At 35.8% G+C, this 19,237-nt stretch overlaps 3 protein-coding genes across 4 annotated transcripts; 1 reads left to right on the forward strand and 2 right to left on the reverse strand.

Moving 5' to 3' along the window:
* Positions 1-1,480: 1,480 nt before the first annotated feature.
* LOC143446243 (putative ATP-dependent RNA helicase DDX49) lies at positions 1,481-5,691 on the reverse strand. Of its 2 annotated transcripts, XM_076945797.1 has the most exons (12): positions 5,481-5,691; positions 5,016-5,225; positions 4,582-4,699; positions 4,207-4,305; positions 3,899-3,994; positions 3,624-3,764; positions 2,722-2,899; positions 2,468-2,615; positions 2,191-2,279; positions 2,009-2,080; positions 1,770-1,900; positions 1,481-1,681 (listed from the first exon to the last, which is right to left on the reverse strand). In XM_076945797.1, the coding sequence occupies exons 1-11, from the start codon at positions 5,602-5,604 to the stop codon at positions 1,790-1,792; spliced, it is 1,386 nt and encodes a 461-aa protein (XP_076801912.1). In that variant the 5' UTR covers positions 5,605-5,691; the 3' UTR covers positions 1,481-1,681; positions 1,770-1,789. The 2 variants fall into 2 exon arrangements, with proteins under 2 accessions (XP_076801912.1, XP_076801911.1); XM_076945796.1 differs by having other exon boundaries at positions 1,481-1,900.
* A 3,157-nt stretch (positions 5,692-8,848) lies between these two features.
* On the forward strand, positions 8,849-11,679 carry LOC143446427 (dnaJ homolog subfamily A member 3, mitochondrial-like). Its single transcript, XM_076946049.1, has one exon. It carries the CDS (start codon positions 10,403-10,405, stop codon positions 11,048-11,050), a length of 648 nt encoding a protein of 215 aa, XP_076802164.1. The 5' UTR covers positions 8,849-10,402; the 3' UTR covers positions 11,051-11,679.
* Positions 11,680-13,960: 2,281 nt separating this feature from the next.
* Positions 13,961-17,988, reverse strand: LOC143446426 (serine protease 55-like). Its single transcript, XM_076946047.1, has 14 exons — positions 17,753-17,988; positions 17,597-17,655; positions 17,366-17,473; positions 17,159-17,275; positions 16,884-17,003; positions 16,613-16,777; positions 16,424-16,530; positions 15,960-16,045; positions 15,733-15,835; positions 15,496-15,643; positions 15,207-15,386; positions 14,900-15,076; positions 14,680-14,808; positions 13,961-14,484 (listed from the first exon to the last, which is right to left on the reverse strand). The coding sequence occupies exons 1-14, from the start codon at positions 17,755-17,757 to the stop codon at positions 14,351-14,353; spliced, it is 1,638 nt and encodes a 545-aa protein (XP_076802162.1). The 5' UTR covers positions 17,758-17,988; the 3' UTR covers positions 13,961-14,350.
* Between the last annotated feature and the right edge of the window lie 1,249 nt (positions 17,989-19,237).

Genomic DNA, 19,237 nt, shown 5'->3' on the forward strand with positions numbered 1-19,237 from the left:
GCTTTTTCCACATCTATGACATTACACTATTCAGGGAATACGTAGCAGAGTTGTAATTTGGGCCGGGGTTTTCGGGTCAGATTCGGCCTTAAGTTTGTAAAAAAATTCGGGCTCGATTTTATAATCACACTCTGCCACATTTGCATCGTAATTTCACTTTCTTTATAGAAATGTGCATGCGGGCAGAGTGCTAAAAACCTCCCTCAGGGCGTAAAGCTCAACTTAGAAAAAGATAACAGTCATACAATGGCATCAAAAGATGACTTTTATTCATTTAATATTTCTTTCGGGCTTCAAATAAATTTTGAGGTTCGGGTTAACAATATAAGGCCCGTTTATAACTCTGATACAGGGTGACACAAAAAAAAAACGGTTTACCACTCAGGACCGCAAATACGGAGTCGTCAATCAATGCTTTTTGTCAAAAACTAGTGGTGCCGTTGCTTAAAAGAAACAAAAATAGTGCCGGAAAAAATTTCACTTGTATTTCCTAGAACCTGAAGCTCATTGGTCACCAAATGTTCCTACAACGTATTTTTCGCGCATGCGCACAACGGATTGTGCAAAAAGTCTATTATGCGATTGGCCCTATTGGCCGGATAGGGTATATTCAGTAGTGAAAGTAAGCCGGAACGCCGTTCCAGTAAATGAATTATTGCCGGCACGGCGTACTGGTAAGAGTTTTCACGTCCAGTGTGTCGCATGTGTTGAAAAAACTGCTTAGCAAAATCAGTATACAGTTATCAACTTCATGAAATAAGTTTGGTACAAGTCTATGACTGGTTTGACATGCTTTGGTGCATGGGTTTTCAACCTGGGGTTCGTTATGGCGAAAAAGCGAAGTTATTGTAACATACGTTAATAAATAATTTTTTGTCCAAGACTTGGTTTGTTACATTTGTCGTAACATTAGGTTACATGAATCAAAATTTCTGGAAGGGGTCGAGGGTCAAATTTGGTTGTTCCAAAAGGGTTGCGGTACGAAAAACCATTGTCTCAGACGGCCGACAAGCGAAAATGGGATCCCGAGTCATACGTAAAAACAAGGCTTGGAAATGCAAGAAGAGCAGCTCACTCAACAAGTGGCATGACTAGTCAGAAGACGTGTGTGCATAGGACGCTCATTTTTTGTCGGTGTGTCATCCTTTACCGTCTCAGAAGTCGGACGATGCCCGTAATAGCTAAAAAGCATTATTTCGGGAAAGTATCCGACCAAAAATGGAATACAAATCTACTTAAACCGACTTTTAAGCCCAAATTAGTTGCAAAACAGCTTTTTTCGGACCGCAATGCTACGATTTATACCGGTTAACAGTCTACAGTCTTGCTACTTATTTTGTTTCGAACTACTGAAATTAACTATACTTAAAAACTTATATACAAATTTCTGTTTGGAAACAAAATGTGTTCATTGATCATATTTTCGTGACAATTCGTTGACTTTGTTAAATTCATAAAACCAATGAAAATGGAAAAACTCTTCCGCCACAAAAAGAGTTTATTGAAATAGTTTAAAAATGTAAAATAGTAAAGTTTCCTAAATTTGTCTTCATTTTTTGCAGGTGTCGTTACTCCAGAAGGCGCGCAACTTTGTCGACCAGTACGAATTAACATGCAGACCAAACCCGCATTAAAAGCGGAGACTCGGCTGACAAAGCGACGAGGGCGAGCTCAAATGAGTTCTGCGAAAACAAACGTAGCATACGAATTTGTAGCCTTGCTGTATGGCCATTGGTCACGTGTAATTTCAATATTTAGGCATTGCCCGATCTTAACCATGTTAATAATATCAGGCATCTCTGGAATCTAATTTTCTTCTTTTTTCTTTTCTTATTTTTCGTTCTTCCTTGATGCGAACAATCCTTTTCTTTTTGTCATTCTTCGCCTCAACATCCGGATCCTTCATAATAACTATGTTTAAAAAGTCGTCCGCAGCGCATATTCAAAACCTGACACAACGCCCAAACTAGTGAGCAAAGCACACAACCGTGGTATGTAATAAAATCACCTTTCCTTCCAATATAAGCGCTTTACGCTTGTTCGTTTTCTTTTTATCACCAAAATCACGATTTTCTAAAACCTGTAAAACAAAATGTAAAAAATTCTTTGTATTTCAAGATTACGTTAGAAATTATGATCTCATTAGAAAAAATGACATCAAGCAATGAACAAAGTGCAAAAAATGGTTACCAATTCAGCTTCTCGCTTCATCACGTTTACTTTGGTCAATATCTTTAACACTTCATCTTCATTTACTTCGTATTCTTTTAATTTAGTATCTGAAAACAGCTACATTAACATCAATGAAGGTTTCTTAGTTTTTGTCAGCTACATGTTTTCAACAATTGCCTAATTATAAACTATTTTTGAAAAATTCTTTCGTTGGTATACGTTAAAAGCCTATTTGATATTAGGTGCACCAGTATTAGCACAAGTTAATATACCCTTGTGTAAAAGAGCAACTTACTGATATGTTCTTCTATGCTTTGGACCCTGTGAATGTCAAATTGCGTGACAAGGGTCACTGCCATACCAGTACGACCAGCCCTTGCAGTACGACCTACTCTATGAATGTAATTCTTCGATAATCCGGGAACATTGTGATTCATAACGACCTGAAATTAAGAAATACGTCTTTCTCATTGTAAATCTCTTCTATTGCAAGTTGAGAAAAGTAAGCGAAAATATCAACCAAAATTTAAAATTTATAGTCATGAAAACCTGCACAACTGGTATGTCAAGTCCTCTGGCAGCAACATCCGTTGCTACTAGCAATCTTATGTTGCTTGACTTAAACTTAGAAAGAGCTGCAAGTCGATGGCGTTGTTTCATATTAGAGTGCAAAACTACACATTCAAAACCTGCGTTTTGCAGCAACATACCTAGAATTTGACAGTTTCTGAAAAAAAGTTATGCAAGTGCACTGAAAAGTTAATGAAACCACTTAGGTATGAAACAATCATCAAGAAATGTAAACAGTGACAAGTTTCAAATATGAACAATAAACCATGAAATAATCCCAGTACACAAGAGATTGCGAAAATTAAAATTTGACCATAACTTTAATATTTGAGATAACTTGAAGAGTTTGGGTTAGTTTAGGCAAATAATAATGAACAAAAATTTTTTTAAATGCCAAAATTGTGCAGCTAAGATTCTTACAACATGGTTTTGATTATTTCGGTATTGCAGGACCCTTTCGATCTAAATAATGGTACAATTTAGTCAAATAAGAGGTTCAGCACCCTTTGACTTTTATTCCATGAACCTGACATAATGTAGATTACTATTTTGAGCATCTACTTTATGTTCATAAGGTTAAAATAATCCAAAGAACAGCAAATAGAATCCTAGCTAGAAAATTGTGGAACTTTTTTAAATTTCATTTAAAATATACTAACCTTAAAACTACACACATTCAAAAAATTGTCAAAAAATATTTGAATAATCAACAAATTTTATGTCTTGTGCTGCTATTTCTCGTGCAGTGGGGTGATTCTGCAGTGGGCGTGGGAATATGTTCCTATCTAGTTTACTAAAAGAACACTAATGCTTGACATTTTTGCAAGTCAGTATAACGTGTTCGGTGGAACTACTAATTACTGTACAAAACAAGAACTTACTTGCATGTCTTAGTGAATAACATGATAGAATGATTTGGATTTTTTTCAAGCAGATCTTTACAGATGTAAACAAGATACCCATCTCTAACTTGCTCTGGCACCAGCACATAATACTGGTCGAGTTGCTCAACAGTCGAAACCCTAAACAAAAATGCAATACATTCGTTGGGAAAGTTTTCACAGTTTTGTACAGATACAGTTATTAAAGTTGGGAACATTTACACAAGGCAAGGGCAGGAAGCTGAGTATGAGACAATGGGAAACTGATAACTCACGTGTTGTCTGATTGCCAGAAAAAAGGCTTTTTTGTTGATAATTGTTTGACTTCATTCAAGGTATCAGTAAGGGTGGCGCTAAACAGTAAAGTTTGCCTGCAAAACCAAATACTTTGTTTATAAGTTACGCATGATTTTGCTGTAAAAGTACTTCAAATAAACACTAAACTCGAACATAAATAAACCAAACAATAAATGTATAAACTTTGAATGTAAGTTGCGAAGGAAATGAAAGAAATTAAACTTCAAGCCTTCCTCTGTAAAGCTGTAAAGCAGCACAAACGCTTTATAGGTTGTATTGCAATTACCTGTCCTTAGGTAATGTTTCAAATATGACATCCAAATCATTAGCAAAATCTCCGTCCATTTTATCTAACAATCTGTCTGCTTCATCCAGAACTAAAAACCTAAACAACACAAGCTCATACTAAAATGGCTTACATGCAACCATAACAGTAAGGTCTTAGTGTTAAATATTAGGCATTGCCATTTTATATGTTCAATGATGTTGCTAATCAACAACACCTGAACAATACAAATTAAACATTTTAAACTTGGAGCAAAGAGAAGGTTTTGCTCTAACTAAACGGCCAAGAAATCCTCCCGTTGCTGCCAGATGCATTGAAAACAATTGTCGTGTCACATGCAAAACAACAAGCATATATAAGCCTAATGCAACTCACTTTATCTTGTTCAGCTTGACAGTACTGTCACTGCTTCGAAGGTGGTCAGCAAGCCTGCCAGGTGTTGCTATGACTACGTGGGGCTTTTTCTCAAGCTGCATGGCCTGCTCTAGCATATCTGTTGAACGATTTTGTAAATTAATCCTAGGATGAAAATTCAAGATCATATAATGGCATATGCCACCTGTGCACAAAGTTAAGTCTCAAGTGTCTACCAAGTCAGCCATAAAACCCAAAAGCCATATTATAGAACAGAACATCCAACAAGCATGGTACCAGTGATCAATTTCATACTTTAGGTTGTTTTATTATAAAGATCAAAAAGATCATATTTTTGCCAAACCAAATTGACTAACGAACAAAGGTAAACCACTTTATGTAAATGCAGAAAAATCAACAAAATAAAACAATGTTAATAAATGAGAGCCTCTTACCCATTCCGCCAACAACCACAGCATGTCGAATATTGATAGGTTTTCCGATTATTGAAAATTGTTCAGAAATCTGGTATGCAAGCTCTCTAGTTGGAGTTATTACAACACAAAATATTCCATATGGATCTTCTGATAATTTCTGAAGAATAGGAACTGCAAAAGCAGCTGTCTTTCCACTCCCAGTTTTTGAACACCCAAAACAATCTTTACCTACAAAAAACGAGACAAATTAAAAGTATATAAATAGCAAGCACATGCTGTGTGCATTTGTAACTTTCTGCAAAAGGAACAAGCTTCCTGAGAAAATTTTCCAACAAGCTTCTATCCAACTATGGATTTTATCACCAAATATTAACACACTTTTTGAACTGCAATGAAATTGAGAATATTATGTTGATATCTAGTATCAGTAGCTTGTTTCATACAGTATACAATCGCAATGTATGGTATGCAAAATACTTGCACCTTCTAAAATGGGTGGAATACAGTTGTATTGAATTGGTGACGGTCGTGTAAAACCAAGTTGAGAAAGGTGTTCTAGAATCCAGTCATTTAAACCAAGTTCTTCAAAGTTTCCTTCGTGTTCCATTTTAAATAACTACCCTGGAAACTACATTCAAGCCTAAGTATTTTTTACATTTCACTGAAAACAAGATTATTTTCCCACTTGAGACTAGAATGTTTATCAAGCCAAATCACATACTTGCTTTCTTACTTTTTGCGATATTGTATGACTTTGGTAATTTCTAATTGGAAACACAAATGCAGCAATATCTGTAGTGGCCTGGAAGCCACTTTCATTACCAATATATATCATTCGTGGGAAAGTATTCGCCAGTTATTTATTGAAGTATTGTTTAGTGATGAAACTGCAGTTGTCGCTTAATATTTGGAAACTTTCTCTAAATAACTTTATGTGAAAGCGCCGTTTAGTACGTTACCAGGTGATTTCATAACATCCGAGTTTTAACTGTAAATAATCCCCATTGCCCAACGCTTATTTTATCGTTTGCGATTTCTGACATATTTGTGTATATTGTGTTGAATACTTCCGTTCACATCGCTCCGCTTTATAAACTCGAGCTGATACGCGAGTAACCGCTCAGAGACAGAGATATAGAATCGTACAAACGTATTACGGTAGTCGTGTTAATTGTAATTCGTTAGACTTGTGTTAAATGGTGAATGCTAAGTTTGTGATTGTGTCATATTCGGAACCTGTACAGTTCCTACAATAAAGGACCGTTTCTGATAAACTGTATCTGTAATATCGTAAGAGCTTTCGGCTAGTAAAACGTTAGGTTAGAGAATTCTAGCCGCACGCAACCACGGAGTCAGATCATTAATTCGGCAGGTAAATTACGTCCGAATATCATAAGTTAAGACTGACAAACAGTGCAAGACCTCTGCATATCAATGGTTTGACCCTAAAAGCACCAGTGCAGTGGTTTACAAGCGCTCTCAGGCCACAGACCCCTTTAAAGAGTTTATAAAATCAATAGATGATTACATCGAGTATTGTATTTTTGAGTTACATCACAAATATCATATACAGATAACTAAGAACGTTAACATAAAACATGAAGCAATGGTACACTTAGGACGCGCCAGTTGTTGTTAGCATACAGGCCAATGAACCGCAAAAAATGACAAAGCTTAAAACATGTTGAGGATAACTAAGGTAATAATTCTCAGTGACAACTAAGATGGTCGCTTTAACCTAAATCAGCTACTAATCAATCAATGCAATAAAGAAAGAATGTAAATTGTAGTAACACACACACGGATGTCAACTATTTGCTACCTTCTGCACACTCTGAACACAAAGAAATCCATATACTTATTTATTTGCTGACCAGTAATTTATCATTTCTGTGTCTATATGCTGTAACCTAGGGGTCTGCCAATACTTTTTGCCGCGACCCCTAAAAAATGGTTCTGAATTCCCGCGACCCAAGCATTTTGTGAGCATATAATTGTAACAAAAAAAGGCATAACTGATTGCACAAGTGCGCTCGACTATTATTGCATTGTTACGTAGTAACTACGTAAAAATGCAATAATAATTAGAGGTTTAAAAAAGCTGAAGTTCATTATTACACAGATGTGATGCTTATATTTATGATAAGTTTAAAATATTTCGCGACCCAGACTGGAAGGTCTACCGACCCAATTTTGGATCGTAACCCACTATTTGCGGACCCCTGCTGTGACCAAATATACACAGTTATTACACTACTGCAAATCATTCAAAAATCCGCAATCAACTTTTTTAAATGTTTAGGCCACGTCAACCATTAACCATCATGAGCTAACTTTTGATACAAAAATATCCTCGTGTCTGATTATTGGATTTGGCAACATAATGATAGGCCTACCTATTTTTTTCTACAAATAATTAATCAAGCTCAAATGGGATGTCATCACATTCACATAATACCGTAAATAGATGGGAGAGAATATTGAATAAACATTCTGGCAGCCTATTGATTTTAAAAATATACATTTCAGGTTTTTTAAGAAGAAATTTTTGTACTGCAATTTAAATTCGGTAAACAATCAGATAATACTGTATAACTACCACTCTTCTCCCTACACTATGAGCAATTTAAGGAGAATGGAAAAAAGCAGGCAACATTAGGGGAAGTGATCAAATGATAATTTAATGACTTCAAACCCAGGTAATTAAAATTTATGAAGTTTTAACAACTATTCAAAGTTGGGATGGTCAACCACGAAGATAAAAGCATTTGTAACCCATCCACCGCCCACTCTGCCATCAGCAGACTTATGAGTTTTGACAAAAAAGGATCGATTGATTGACTCTGTTATGTAATTATATTGTGTAAGGACCGTGATTGGTTACCACTGGATCAGCTCTGGGATGGTCTTGCCTTTGCTACACCTTCTACAACCACGCCTATATCAGTATATAAATAGACTAGCCAATTACCGGTACGCTACAGCCTGCGAAAATATACCTAGATTCCCAAACATTCTGAGCTTCATTGCATCATGATACAATAAGATACAATAATACAATATGAGCACATGATCGAAAGGGATTTCCCAAAGTAAGTCTTAAATCTTCTTTTCGCTTATTAAACTCATAATAATTAAAAATTATTTTCAAAGAAAAATTACTAATTTTATTTATCTAAATAAAAATGTACAATAATAAGTGCAATAGTTATAGCGCCTAGCCCTAAAAAATTCAATCCAGTATAGTGTCAAAACCACTTCGAGCTCTATTTCTTCAGCGTGTCTTTTCAGATTTCCATGTTTTCTGATCAATTGTTTGATAGACTACAAGTCAGTACTAGACTTTGAGGGGAGGGGATAAAAGACGGACTCTGCACGGATTTTTACGGATTCCGTAAAATAGGTAAAAGACGGACTTATACGGAATTTTGCGGACTTACTAATTTGGTCGGCTAAATAGGAAATGCATTTTTTCTAGCTGTCGACAATCGGCAATCATTCAGTATGAAGCCCATCGCTTATTATAACAGCAAAATTGTTTACAGACTTTTTCTATACAGTGAAAAGCTTGATTTAGTTTAGCTACAGACTTTTTCATATTGAGACGTTCACATCGAAGTCCATCGCTTATTTTATTTATAACAGCGAAATTTTTTGCAAGACTTTTTCGATACAGTGGTAAATAAGCTTAATTTAATTTAGCTACGGGTTTTCTCATATAAAGACGCTCTCTTCGAAATCCATCGCTTATTATAACGTAAGTCCGTAAAATCCCGTAGAAGTCCGTCTTTTAGCTATTTTAGGGAATCCGTTGAAGTCGGTGCGGTGTCCGTCTCTTACCTACCACCGACTTTGACTCTGAATCAAGTGTGTGGGCGTAATTAGCAAAATTTTTATTTCTTACGGTTGAAATGGGATTATTGTTTTATTCTATTGCTGTATCGAATTTATTCAGAATTTAAATTATTTTCTAATAATTTTGCAGCTGTTACCGGTGGGCGGGTAGGCTTAGGCTACTAGGCTAACCTACCAAAACTGCCAAGTATTAATTTAATTTCAAAACAGATTTGAAATTGTTTTTGTTGTCAGAAAACAGGGCAATGCGCGGCATAAAAGAAGACGTTTTTAGTTTCTAGCTAGATTTCTTATTGAAACCGTGATAGATACAATTGTTATTGTTACCCATTGCAGCATTGGCAATTGTCCGGACCATTATTATTAATGTGAAATGCGATAGCGCAGTAACGTGATAACATCACTCAAACAAGGACCTCTTTAAAAACTGCTAGAGGACTAAGAGGTGTACTAAGTTCTGTTAGTCCTCTACTCCTCTTACTTCTCTTAATAGTCTTCTAGCTGTATTTATAGAGAGGTCCCTGCAACAGTTGTAGTTGCTATCAATTTAGCTGGTAACTGTTCCATACAACCTATTAAATCTGCTTAATTTTGACAGTATTTGTGCTGTGGTTACTGGTCACACTGCACAGTATGACTGTTTTATTCATTAATTTGATTCTTTGTTTGGTAATTATGGCCGCTGTACTGAATCAAGCTATAGACCAGTCTGCATTTTTATAGAGCTTCCAGGGAAATATGTTCCTTGCACAGAGCTATTGAATTCCAGCCTCATCCTTGCAAAATTAGGATAAAATCTCGGCCGTGCAGACTAATTTGCGGCGGTAAAAGAAACTGAAAGTATGGTAGATTATATCTAAGTCATATCCGCACAATTTTGTTACAAAACCAACTAATAAATTGGCTCACCTCACATTACAAAAATTCATTCAATGTGCAAAGATTGCAGTCTGGGCTATAGATAAGGTTTTAAACCTGGTTAAGCTACTGAACCATTTGTTGGATAACATATTTTGACATAATACAAAACATTTTATTTTGTATTTTTTGCCATTAACTGTGCGGAGCAAAATTTAAGATACTAACCGTTATAATTGTAGCACAATAAAGCACATGTTCGATATGTATTATTGTGTTACAAAGTGCAATATGTATAAAAGAAGGCCTATTGCAAGGTTGATTAAACATTGCAATAGGTATCTTGTATTTAGTTATCAATTGCTGATATATAATCTGTTAAATAAAAATAACAAGCATTTTCAAGATTGTTAGTTCAGTTTTAGTTTCAAACTTTTCATACTAGCTACAGCATTTCCAGACCATTGCTGATTTTTGGCAATGCTTTGAAGTTCTATCCTTGTTTCTATCCTTTGAAGTTCTATCGTTGTATGGTTTTATACATTAGATAAATATATATATATGTACATTTGTATATATCGTATTGTTTATTTGCAGATAGGATGTGTGACAAATTGCAATACTACACATGCCCAGTTTCATAGCCTTAAACTAAAGAATGCTATCGTGATTGATCCTATGGTCCGTAAAACATGCTTTGCTCTCGATTAGCACCTTTTGCCACAAACGTTTTTAAGAGGCATAACGTACAATTCCCTTCAATAAAATCTTTTCATTGCTCCTCTATCCTCCAATCAGAAGATTATTATAAAATATTGGGAATTTCAAGAAATGCAACAACGAAAGAAATTAAACAAGCTTACTTTAAACTTGCTAAAAAGTATCATCCGGATTCCAACACTGGAAATAAAGGAGCAGCTGCAAAATTCCAGCAGATTTCGCAAGCTTATGAAGTACTTGGAAACAAGGAAAAACGGCAGCAATATGATACGTTTGGTTCAGGCTCATACTCTCAAGGATCGCAAGGGTTTTCACAAACTTATGGAAATCCATTTGCAAACCAACATCAGCAATGGTCATACCATCAAATGAACAACAAGGAAGCAGAAGAACTTTTTAAAGAAGTGTTTAAGGGTTTTTCACAGCAATCGTCATTTGGCGGTTTTGGTGCCGGTGGAAGAGGTTTCATGAACACAATGATGTCATCAATGCTTCGTGGTTTTGGGAAGTCATTACTGGATGAAATGTCAAAATCACAAGGATCGCCAGGACATTCAGAATATGAAGTAAAAATGGGACCCAATGGTATAGAGTTTGTTAAAAAATCATCCAAAAAGTGACAACAGAGCACTGGTCCATTTTCGTTTAATTTTAAAGCATGCAAATGCAAACCACAAAATTATGTAGTTTACACAGTGTTTATTTTTAAATGTATAGATACAATTTTGATGATAAAGAGTATCTTTAGTTTTTCTTGCTAGTTTTATAATAAACAGCATACAAATTGTTACTATATAATTTCTCCACCATACGTTCAATTTCTTTTTGAAGTGAAAAATATTTTTCTGCAAACCTTCAATGTTTTTGAAATTTCATTTATGATATTAAGTTTTTCTTTGGAGTTTTCCAAATTTATATAATATAAGGTTTTGAACTAAATATCCTGCTGAGGTCTATAATGCAGGGTTGTGTAGTCGGAGTTGAAAAAATTTTGAGTCAGTGAAGTCGAAGTCTATTGAATTGTCCTGACTCCAACTGATCATGACCATTAACATGACCACTCAATTAATCCAGACCACATTGCAATATAGCTGGCACTAAACAATTATTTGAACCACGCCTTACTACTATCACATAAAATCCGCAAATTCTGTTGTAGCAATTGGCAAATCATACCTAATTAATTGCAGATCCGCTGTGAGCATGTAGGACCGTCTTCTAACCATTGTTTGTGTGTGCGCTTGCCCAGGTTAGCACAAGTCGTATGCATAATGTGAATGAAGCTACTGTGATAACTTCTTATATTCAACACTTCTGGTCATGGTCCAAGAAGCACAATAATGGAGACGTTTTTAAGGCAAAGGTAAAAGATCTTTCAATCAAGGAAAGAATTGCGCTTATTAAGCATAGTGAAATGTTAACCGTTGCATTAAGACAGAAAATTATCAAACATCTGTTCAGGAGGCGTCAAACACCAAAAAATGCAATAACATCTTTGTTTGTTTTATTATACAGTGAATTTACTAAAAGACTGATTACTCGAAAAATCCTCCATGGGGCTCTCTGAAATTTTACATGTTAATCTAGTATGCTTTGGACTACCATTCCATAAAATGCCATCAAATAACCATGATTCAAACTTTTTTACAAAGGTGGAAAATAAACACTAGAATTTTTGGTCTAAAAAACCCAGTTTTAGCTGTTTTCAAGCTAATTTTTAGCGTAATTCTGCACACGACTTGGGACATTGAAGCTCGCCAACTGCTAGGGTACTTCCCAGGCTAGAAAACAACTCCAACCATGCGGCATTCTGATTGGTCTAAACATGTTTTTTAAAGCCCTACGTAGGACGTCTGACAAATTTATAAAGATCTTAGTTTTAGGTGTTGGACGCCTCCTTAAGCCAATGTAGAAGTGATTAATCGTTTGTCGCATTTTTTCGGCATGTTGCTAAAAAAAACTTGATTATCACCTGTAAAAAAAAGCATGGCACCAAAAAAAGAGGAGTCAAAGAATTTTGATTCGAATCCACACAATAATAAGTACCATAAATATCAACAGTAGTTCGCGTGAAAATTTTTTACTTCGTACGTGGTATATTTAGCAATGCTACAGTAACGTATGGTTTATTTTTCAGTTACAACTCTGGGAGCTAAATCATGCAGGCCTAACTTTGTTGCAGGAAAATGAAAAGAAAATATACTCTCATGATGATGATATTTTTACCATCTCGGGACCAAATTAACTTTTAGCAGCAGTAAAAATCTAATATCTAGGAAATATGATTACTCTGGATGGCTATAAAGGATTTTTGTAAAATTACAACTAGAAGCTTTACCTACCCTATCTTTCTTAAAGCATGCATTTGAATGTTTACCGCCAAACAACAAATTTTAATCCATTAAATGCTTATTATGAAAAAGTTTTGCATTAAAACTTTTATTTGTTAATCAATAGTTTAACTAATAGCTGCCGATAAGTTATCAAATGGGTAGTACATTGGTATTGCTAAAATTGCTGACGGGCCGCTTAATGCCTAAAAAAGAAAGATTTCTCTGATTCTGACCTAGGGCTTTGAAAACATGTTTAGACCAATCAGAGGACAGCATAGTTGGTGTTGTTTTTTAGCCTGGGAATTCCCCTAGCATTTGTCGCGTTTTGAATTTTTTAGTCGCTTGCAGAATGTAGATAAAAAGTGATACCATAAAAATTTATGAAATATGTATTTTTAGTCACAAAAATACACATTTGACTTTAGGTTTTTGTACCTTGTGCTTGAGATATATCACGAAATTCATATTTTAGTATGAGGTAGCATCAAGCACGCGTAATTTACATGCAAAATTTTAGCAAGCCGCATGTGGAATTTTTCGAGTAGCCTAATCGCATTTTTGGCAATATTAAAGTATAAAAAAAAAAAAACTAATTGTAGAATGCTAGCCGTAAGCTGGTTCCCCCGCCTACCACTTACGTTGTTCATTTTAAACTGCGGCCTCACCACCTTAAAAGGTTACATGTATGTGGGTCGTTTTTTAATTGTGATGTACTGAATTGCTTCAGAATCATAATTAGAAATTACAAAATTGCCTTGACATGGCTCGAGTCAATATCTGAAATGACTCGAGTGAGTTCCTTTTGATTTCGTTCGGTCATCACAGTAAAACGACTCTCTATTTATTGGTCCGAAAACATTAAAGCTTAACTTAAAACAAATTTATTAGTATACGAACGCATCAATGAATACAAATAGTAAATTTTGTAATAAACCTAAACTTCTCCGGTTGACAGAAATGATATTTGTGCTTTCTGTTTGGTTTCGTTTTAAATATCAACTGACTCGAGTCTTATTTACTGAAAAAATTGACTCGACTCGAATCACCTATATACTAAAACTTTTGCTGACCAGTGTTCGTCTTTATTTAAGGCCTACACCCTATCTCATTGAACTTGTGCCTGTAAAAACTTTGAAATATTTAGTTCTGGTCTCTTATGTGCAAATAAACTGCATTTGCATTGGACTCAAAAGAAAATGTTTTCAACCACATTTTAATAATTTATTTCAATAAAATCAAAGTTTCATATAACTAAAATTATTAAGCTTACTCAATAGGATAGGCTGTACTAAAAACACATTAAGTTATTAAAATTAGGAAAGGATACATGAGCATAAATAAATCGCAAAAAAAAACACGGAATAGTTTGTGAAACATCGAAAAACGTTCACTCACCGACATTCCGACAAACATGCAAATCTTTAAATAGTAGGCATAAAAACGCTAAAAAAGTATATAAGTTAATAGAAAAGCAAGGTTTGACCACAAAACAAAACTTTAATTGCGTTTGGGTTATCATCATAAAATAATGGCACTACATTTTGCAATATAGTAGTTATAGTATATAGTTTGCTTATATAGTTTGCTTTAACAAAAATTGCAGGTTTTCTTGCAGTAGTCTTCCATAAAAGAATAGCCAAGAAAGTCTCGGTTGTTACATTGATCTTTGAGAATGTTACAAACATTTTCTGTTCCTGGTGCATCAAAGCAGGCTTGCACAGCTGTAAGAAGCAAGCAGGATGATTATAACAGGATTAGGATATAGGACTTAAAGGTTGGCTTAAAGTGCGTTGATTTCACTATACCCGTGCAATTTAAATGTTGGCCTACTCTTTAGCAATTTGATGATTAATTATTATCAATGTGTTAGTTAACTTGTTTAGTTATAGTAAATACTAAATAGTAAAGTTACTTACGCTCAATTCCTCGTTGACAGCAAGTCAGTTTACATTGATTTGCAAACGGGCTTGTGCAGATGTCACCTATGGATTTACAGTCTGTTCTTTGGTTTTGTAAGTTTTTGCATGGTGAGTAGTCGCGGGTGCCTAATACAACAGAAAAGTCAGCAATGCAATTCGCTTCTATCCAATCATATACGAACAAGCTATTCCACGTCGTATCGCATGCTCGGCTTACACAAATCGGCAGCTCTTTCTCCCAAGGCGGCCCGGATCCACTGCTCAACATGTGCAACTTTTGTGTAAACTCCGTAATAACCAGCTCTACCGCAACCTTTGCCAAAGAAGGTAATACCAGCGACGTACCATTCACAAGAATCTTTTCTTTGGCACATTAAAGGGCCGCCACCGTCGCCTGATAATAAAATCTCGTTGACTTTATGCTATTTAATTACTGCACCTCCATACTTTTAGGAAAATCTTTTTATTAGTTCATAAACCAATTCTATGTCAAAAATCAAGTTATCCCGACGCTGGGCGCTTACCGTTGCAAGTGTCTTTGCCTCCGTTTTCGTAACCTGCGCACAGCATACTTGCTGAGTCGACGGATGTTGGAAGGAATCGGGCAAACTCTTCAGCGTAGGAACGGACACAGTTATCCATATTCGCTATCGGAAGATCAACTTCTTGGAGCAAGCGACTAGGCGGAGCGTTCAGTACATTTTCTAAAAATAAAAGTAAACTTTTTCGTGAAAATCCTATCGTAGCAAGGTTTGGTCCTTCTTTTGGACTAGTTTTCTTCATGAAACATTATAGTCGTGACAGGAAGCTCACCGGTAGCGCCAAAACCGGTAGCCCAGCATTTGTCTCCCTCCTGTGGTTGTTCTCCGCAAGGCAAGCAAATTTGGTTGACGGTGTCATCGAAAGCGACTGGTTCGGCCAATTCAAGCAGAGCGACGTTGTCAGCTGGATGCACGATAGCCTGTGGAAATGTAACGAATATGTTTTTTGCCTGATGGTTTTAGGGTGTCGTAGTTTAAGTATTGGGCTATTGAATCATTGACAACCTACCCTGATCACTTTGCGATCGACACGTCGGGAAGAGTCCAAGAATTTAAGAAAGGCGTTGCGTACATGCCCCATATGAGCCATAATTTCGGTAGCTTGAAGGTCACTGCCAGTATAATAACATTGGTAAAATCCATTTATCGGATTGCTGCTGTCTTCTCAGCAGATTGATGTGTGATTACTTTGGAAAAAATTAACTATATTTAATAAATGGTATAACTAGTACTTACCCCAAGCACGATTTTGATGTCAGAACAAATCTATCAGTCAAAAGGGTTCCTCCGCAAATGTGTTGTTTGGCGTGGGAAAGTTGCACCTGTGCCGCAAAACAAATTAACAAACTGATACTTACAACTTAACGCATGTTGTTATAATCTCTAAGTTATTTATAATCTCATAATCTCACATGTTGCTTTCAATGAGCATTACAAAGAAATACGTGAGCGCAGTTATTCTACCAAATGAAGAGAACGTGAGCTTATTTGCATTTAAAATTGAGATTTAAATATAATATTAATTATAATGTAATATAAGGTTAATAAGGTAATGTAATATTTGCAAATTTTGCCAACAATAGCAACAACATCGAGGATAACATTCGCCTGTTCGCTCGGCGTGATAAAATGTAAGATTTGTTAATATACTTTTATCAGCTGCGACACCAGTAATTGTTTTATTTACGAAAAACACTCACCATCCAAGGCCAGGCAGAAATGCTGGCGGCAATTCCTTGCAAAATACGTGGCTCCGGTGTCGATGGAGAAAGATGCTTTCGGATAGACGCCGTTATCCCGCATGTACCTGTGAAGTAGTTTTCAAATTAAGGTATCGTCTAACTTTTCGCTTATACAACGCCAACAAAACGTGTAGCCTGCACCCATACCGTTTCGAACTTGGCAGCATTCTTTGCTTTTGTAATAATTCATAACACCACCTTCCGGCTTTTCGCATGATTGTTGTTGGCATGAATAGGACCCGATTTCGTTGATGCAAACATCAGAAAATGGGAGTATGCAGGGATTTGGGCCTTCAGTACACTCGTCGATGTCTGCATATATCGGAAAAAATAAAGTTCAGATTTCTCGTTTTCAACGGGTTATGCTGTAGAGGAAAAGGAAGCAATTTCGGAGATATAGAGTTTTGTTCTTACTCACCAAGGCATGTTTTTCTGTCTCTGTCAAGACGATAACCCTTGGAACAAGCGCAAACAACGTCACCGTGCATAGATATACTGCAAAGGTCGCTGCACCCGCCGTTGTTTATTTCGCATAAGTCTAAAAAATACAGATGTTTTTAAAATATTATCTAACGTCAACCGTTTACCAAGACATATAATTGTCGTAGGTTTATCTATTTGCCATAAACTATTTGTGCTTTAGCTTTTTTTTACTAGCCTTGCTAGTGAACTGAATAATAAATATATGCTTACCAACGCATGTCTTTCCATCACTGCTAAGCCCAAATCCTTTTTCGCAACCGCAAACGGCCTGGCCCGCTTCGGAAGAACAGATTTGGTTACATCCTCCGTTGTTTACGCGGCACGCATCTGCGTAAAACACGAACGCAGTGTAAAACGTTTTGAGCTGTTTCCACTGTGGTATTTTGGAAGGTTAAAAAAGTATGCTAATACTTTTACCTTCACATGTTCCACATGTAAAAGGGCAGTAAATCTCCAAGGGTGGACTAGAAGCACAATCTGTCAAGGAAAATTGACTGCACCATGCGTAGTTGTCCTCGCAAATTTCTAAACAGAAAATACGTCAAATTTGGATGATTCAGCAAACAGAGAGAATATAGATTAACTACGCTGAAGAGTATTTGATTTTTAACGAAAATCCGTGCTCGCATATATACTTCATTCACTTACGTGCTCCCGCCATGGTTGCAAGGCACACCATCAAGGAACCCATAATAAATATACCGTTTCTAGAAAAGAGATAGAGAGATTTTTTAGATAAATTGCTACTGGTAGCAAGCCTTTACAACAAGCTTTACAAACTTCTAACGAAACACAATGCTTTACCTCATATTTCTGTTCAGCTTAGGATACTCAATTTTTATCAGAAATTTAAAATATTTTTGTCGTTTTTTTCAAACGTTCAGCTTAGTACGATCTCTTGTTTTCTGCTCAGATCTATTTTTTGTCTTCTTCGACTTTCTTTGTCGGCGAGTTTGTAATGATTTGGTCAGCCGACACGCTGAGTTTTATAGCTGTCCACTTCCTGGGTGTGAAAGTTGGTCGATTCCAAATAAGGGGAAAATTACGTCATCATTTACGGGGAATATTCCATTATTGACAAATGATATCAAACTTTCGACGTACGGCGTTTCTCAGCAAAGTTAATAGGAGTTCAGCAATACCGGACGTGACGCAGTCACTTACTAGTAATTTGTCATATCATGCATGCTGAAAATCTAGTGTTTTCTAAATCGCGTTGAGTAGCACAGCCTGAAAGATTTCTTTTTTCGTTAGCTGATTAATCTGTATTTTAGTAAACCACTGTCGAAATTATCCCTGTATTTCCAGGAAGCTTCATCATGTAGTTGGAATGTAATTAAAATCCTGGAAAACAACATCCTGAGAAATCCTTTTATCACGAAAACAGCGTGAGTTTTCGAAACTAATTAACAAAGCCTGCAACGTGTGGAGTTTTATACTTTTTACAGTTTTTAGTGTTGTTTTTGATGGTGAATTATTTCTGTGCGTTTATTTGGTTTGGATGTAAAGAACTGCTGATCCAGAAGAAATGCCTTAATCAACATTTTATGGCTTAATGCTTTAATTAGTTTTCAAAACTTTCTCACGCTGCCCAAAACTGAAGGGCCACGAATTAGACAAACCCAAAGAAGGCTTACAGAAAATCCAAAACTTTGGATTTTCTTAACTGCAAATGTTAAAGGCGCATATACAGTATCATGTACAACGGGTCATTTTGAATTGTGTAATGTGTATGGTTCAAAAGTGCATACTTTTAAAAGGATTCGCTCAAAATGCGAAACAACGTGTAAACTTTATTTCAAGTATGATAAGAAATGTTGGCTGAAATTTCTAAAAATTCCAATTAGTTCTTATGATTTTGGAACATTTTTGCAATCCACACGATCTCGGTTATAAATATAAGGGACGGTACGTGGAGAATGCATTAAGCTATTACAAAGTATAAGATAATTAAGTTGCTCTTACAGGCTGAAAGTCGAAACCATTAAGACGGGATATAAATAGGTGAAAGAACATTAATTCTAATTGGAAATCACCAAGGGCGGGAAGTCATAGGCAATTATCGAAAAACAAAAATGTTTGTAACGTCATTTACGATCTTTGTGAACATGAATCAAAACATGTTTTTCATTTTCAAATCTAATTCGTGACAAATTCTTGATTCTTGTATTGTGTATTTCTACGCAATTGTGAAACTATTAAGACATTTACGATAACAAAGTTTCGGGAGAATAAAATGCAGTGTCACATGTTGTATCGAATTAATGAGTTGTGCTACGATTAAAAGTG

Source organism: Clavelina lepadiformis, chromosome 2 (genome assembly GCF_947623445.1).
Source record: "Clavelina lepadiformis chromosome 2, kaClaLepa1.1, whole genome shotgun sequence".
Taxonomy (NCBI): domain Eukaryota; kingdom Metazoa; phylum Chordata; class Ascidiacea; order Aplousobranchia; family Clavelinidae; genus Clavelina; species Clavelina lepadiformis.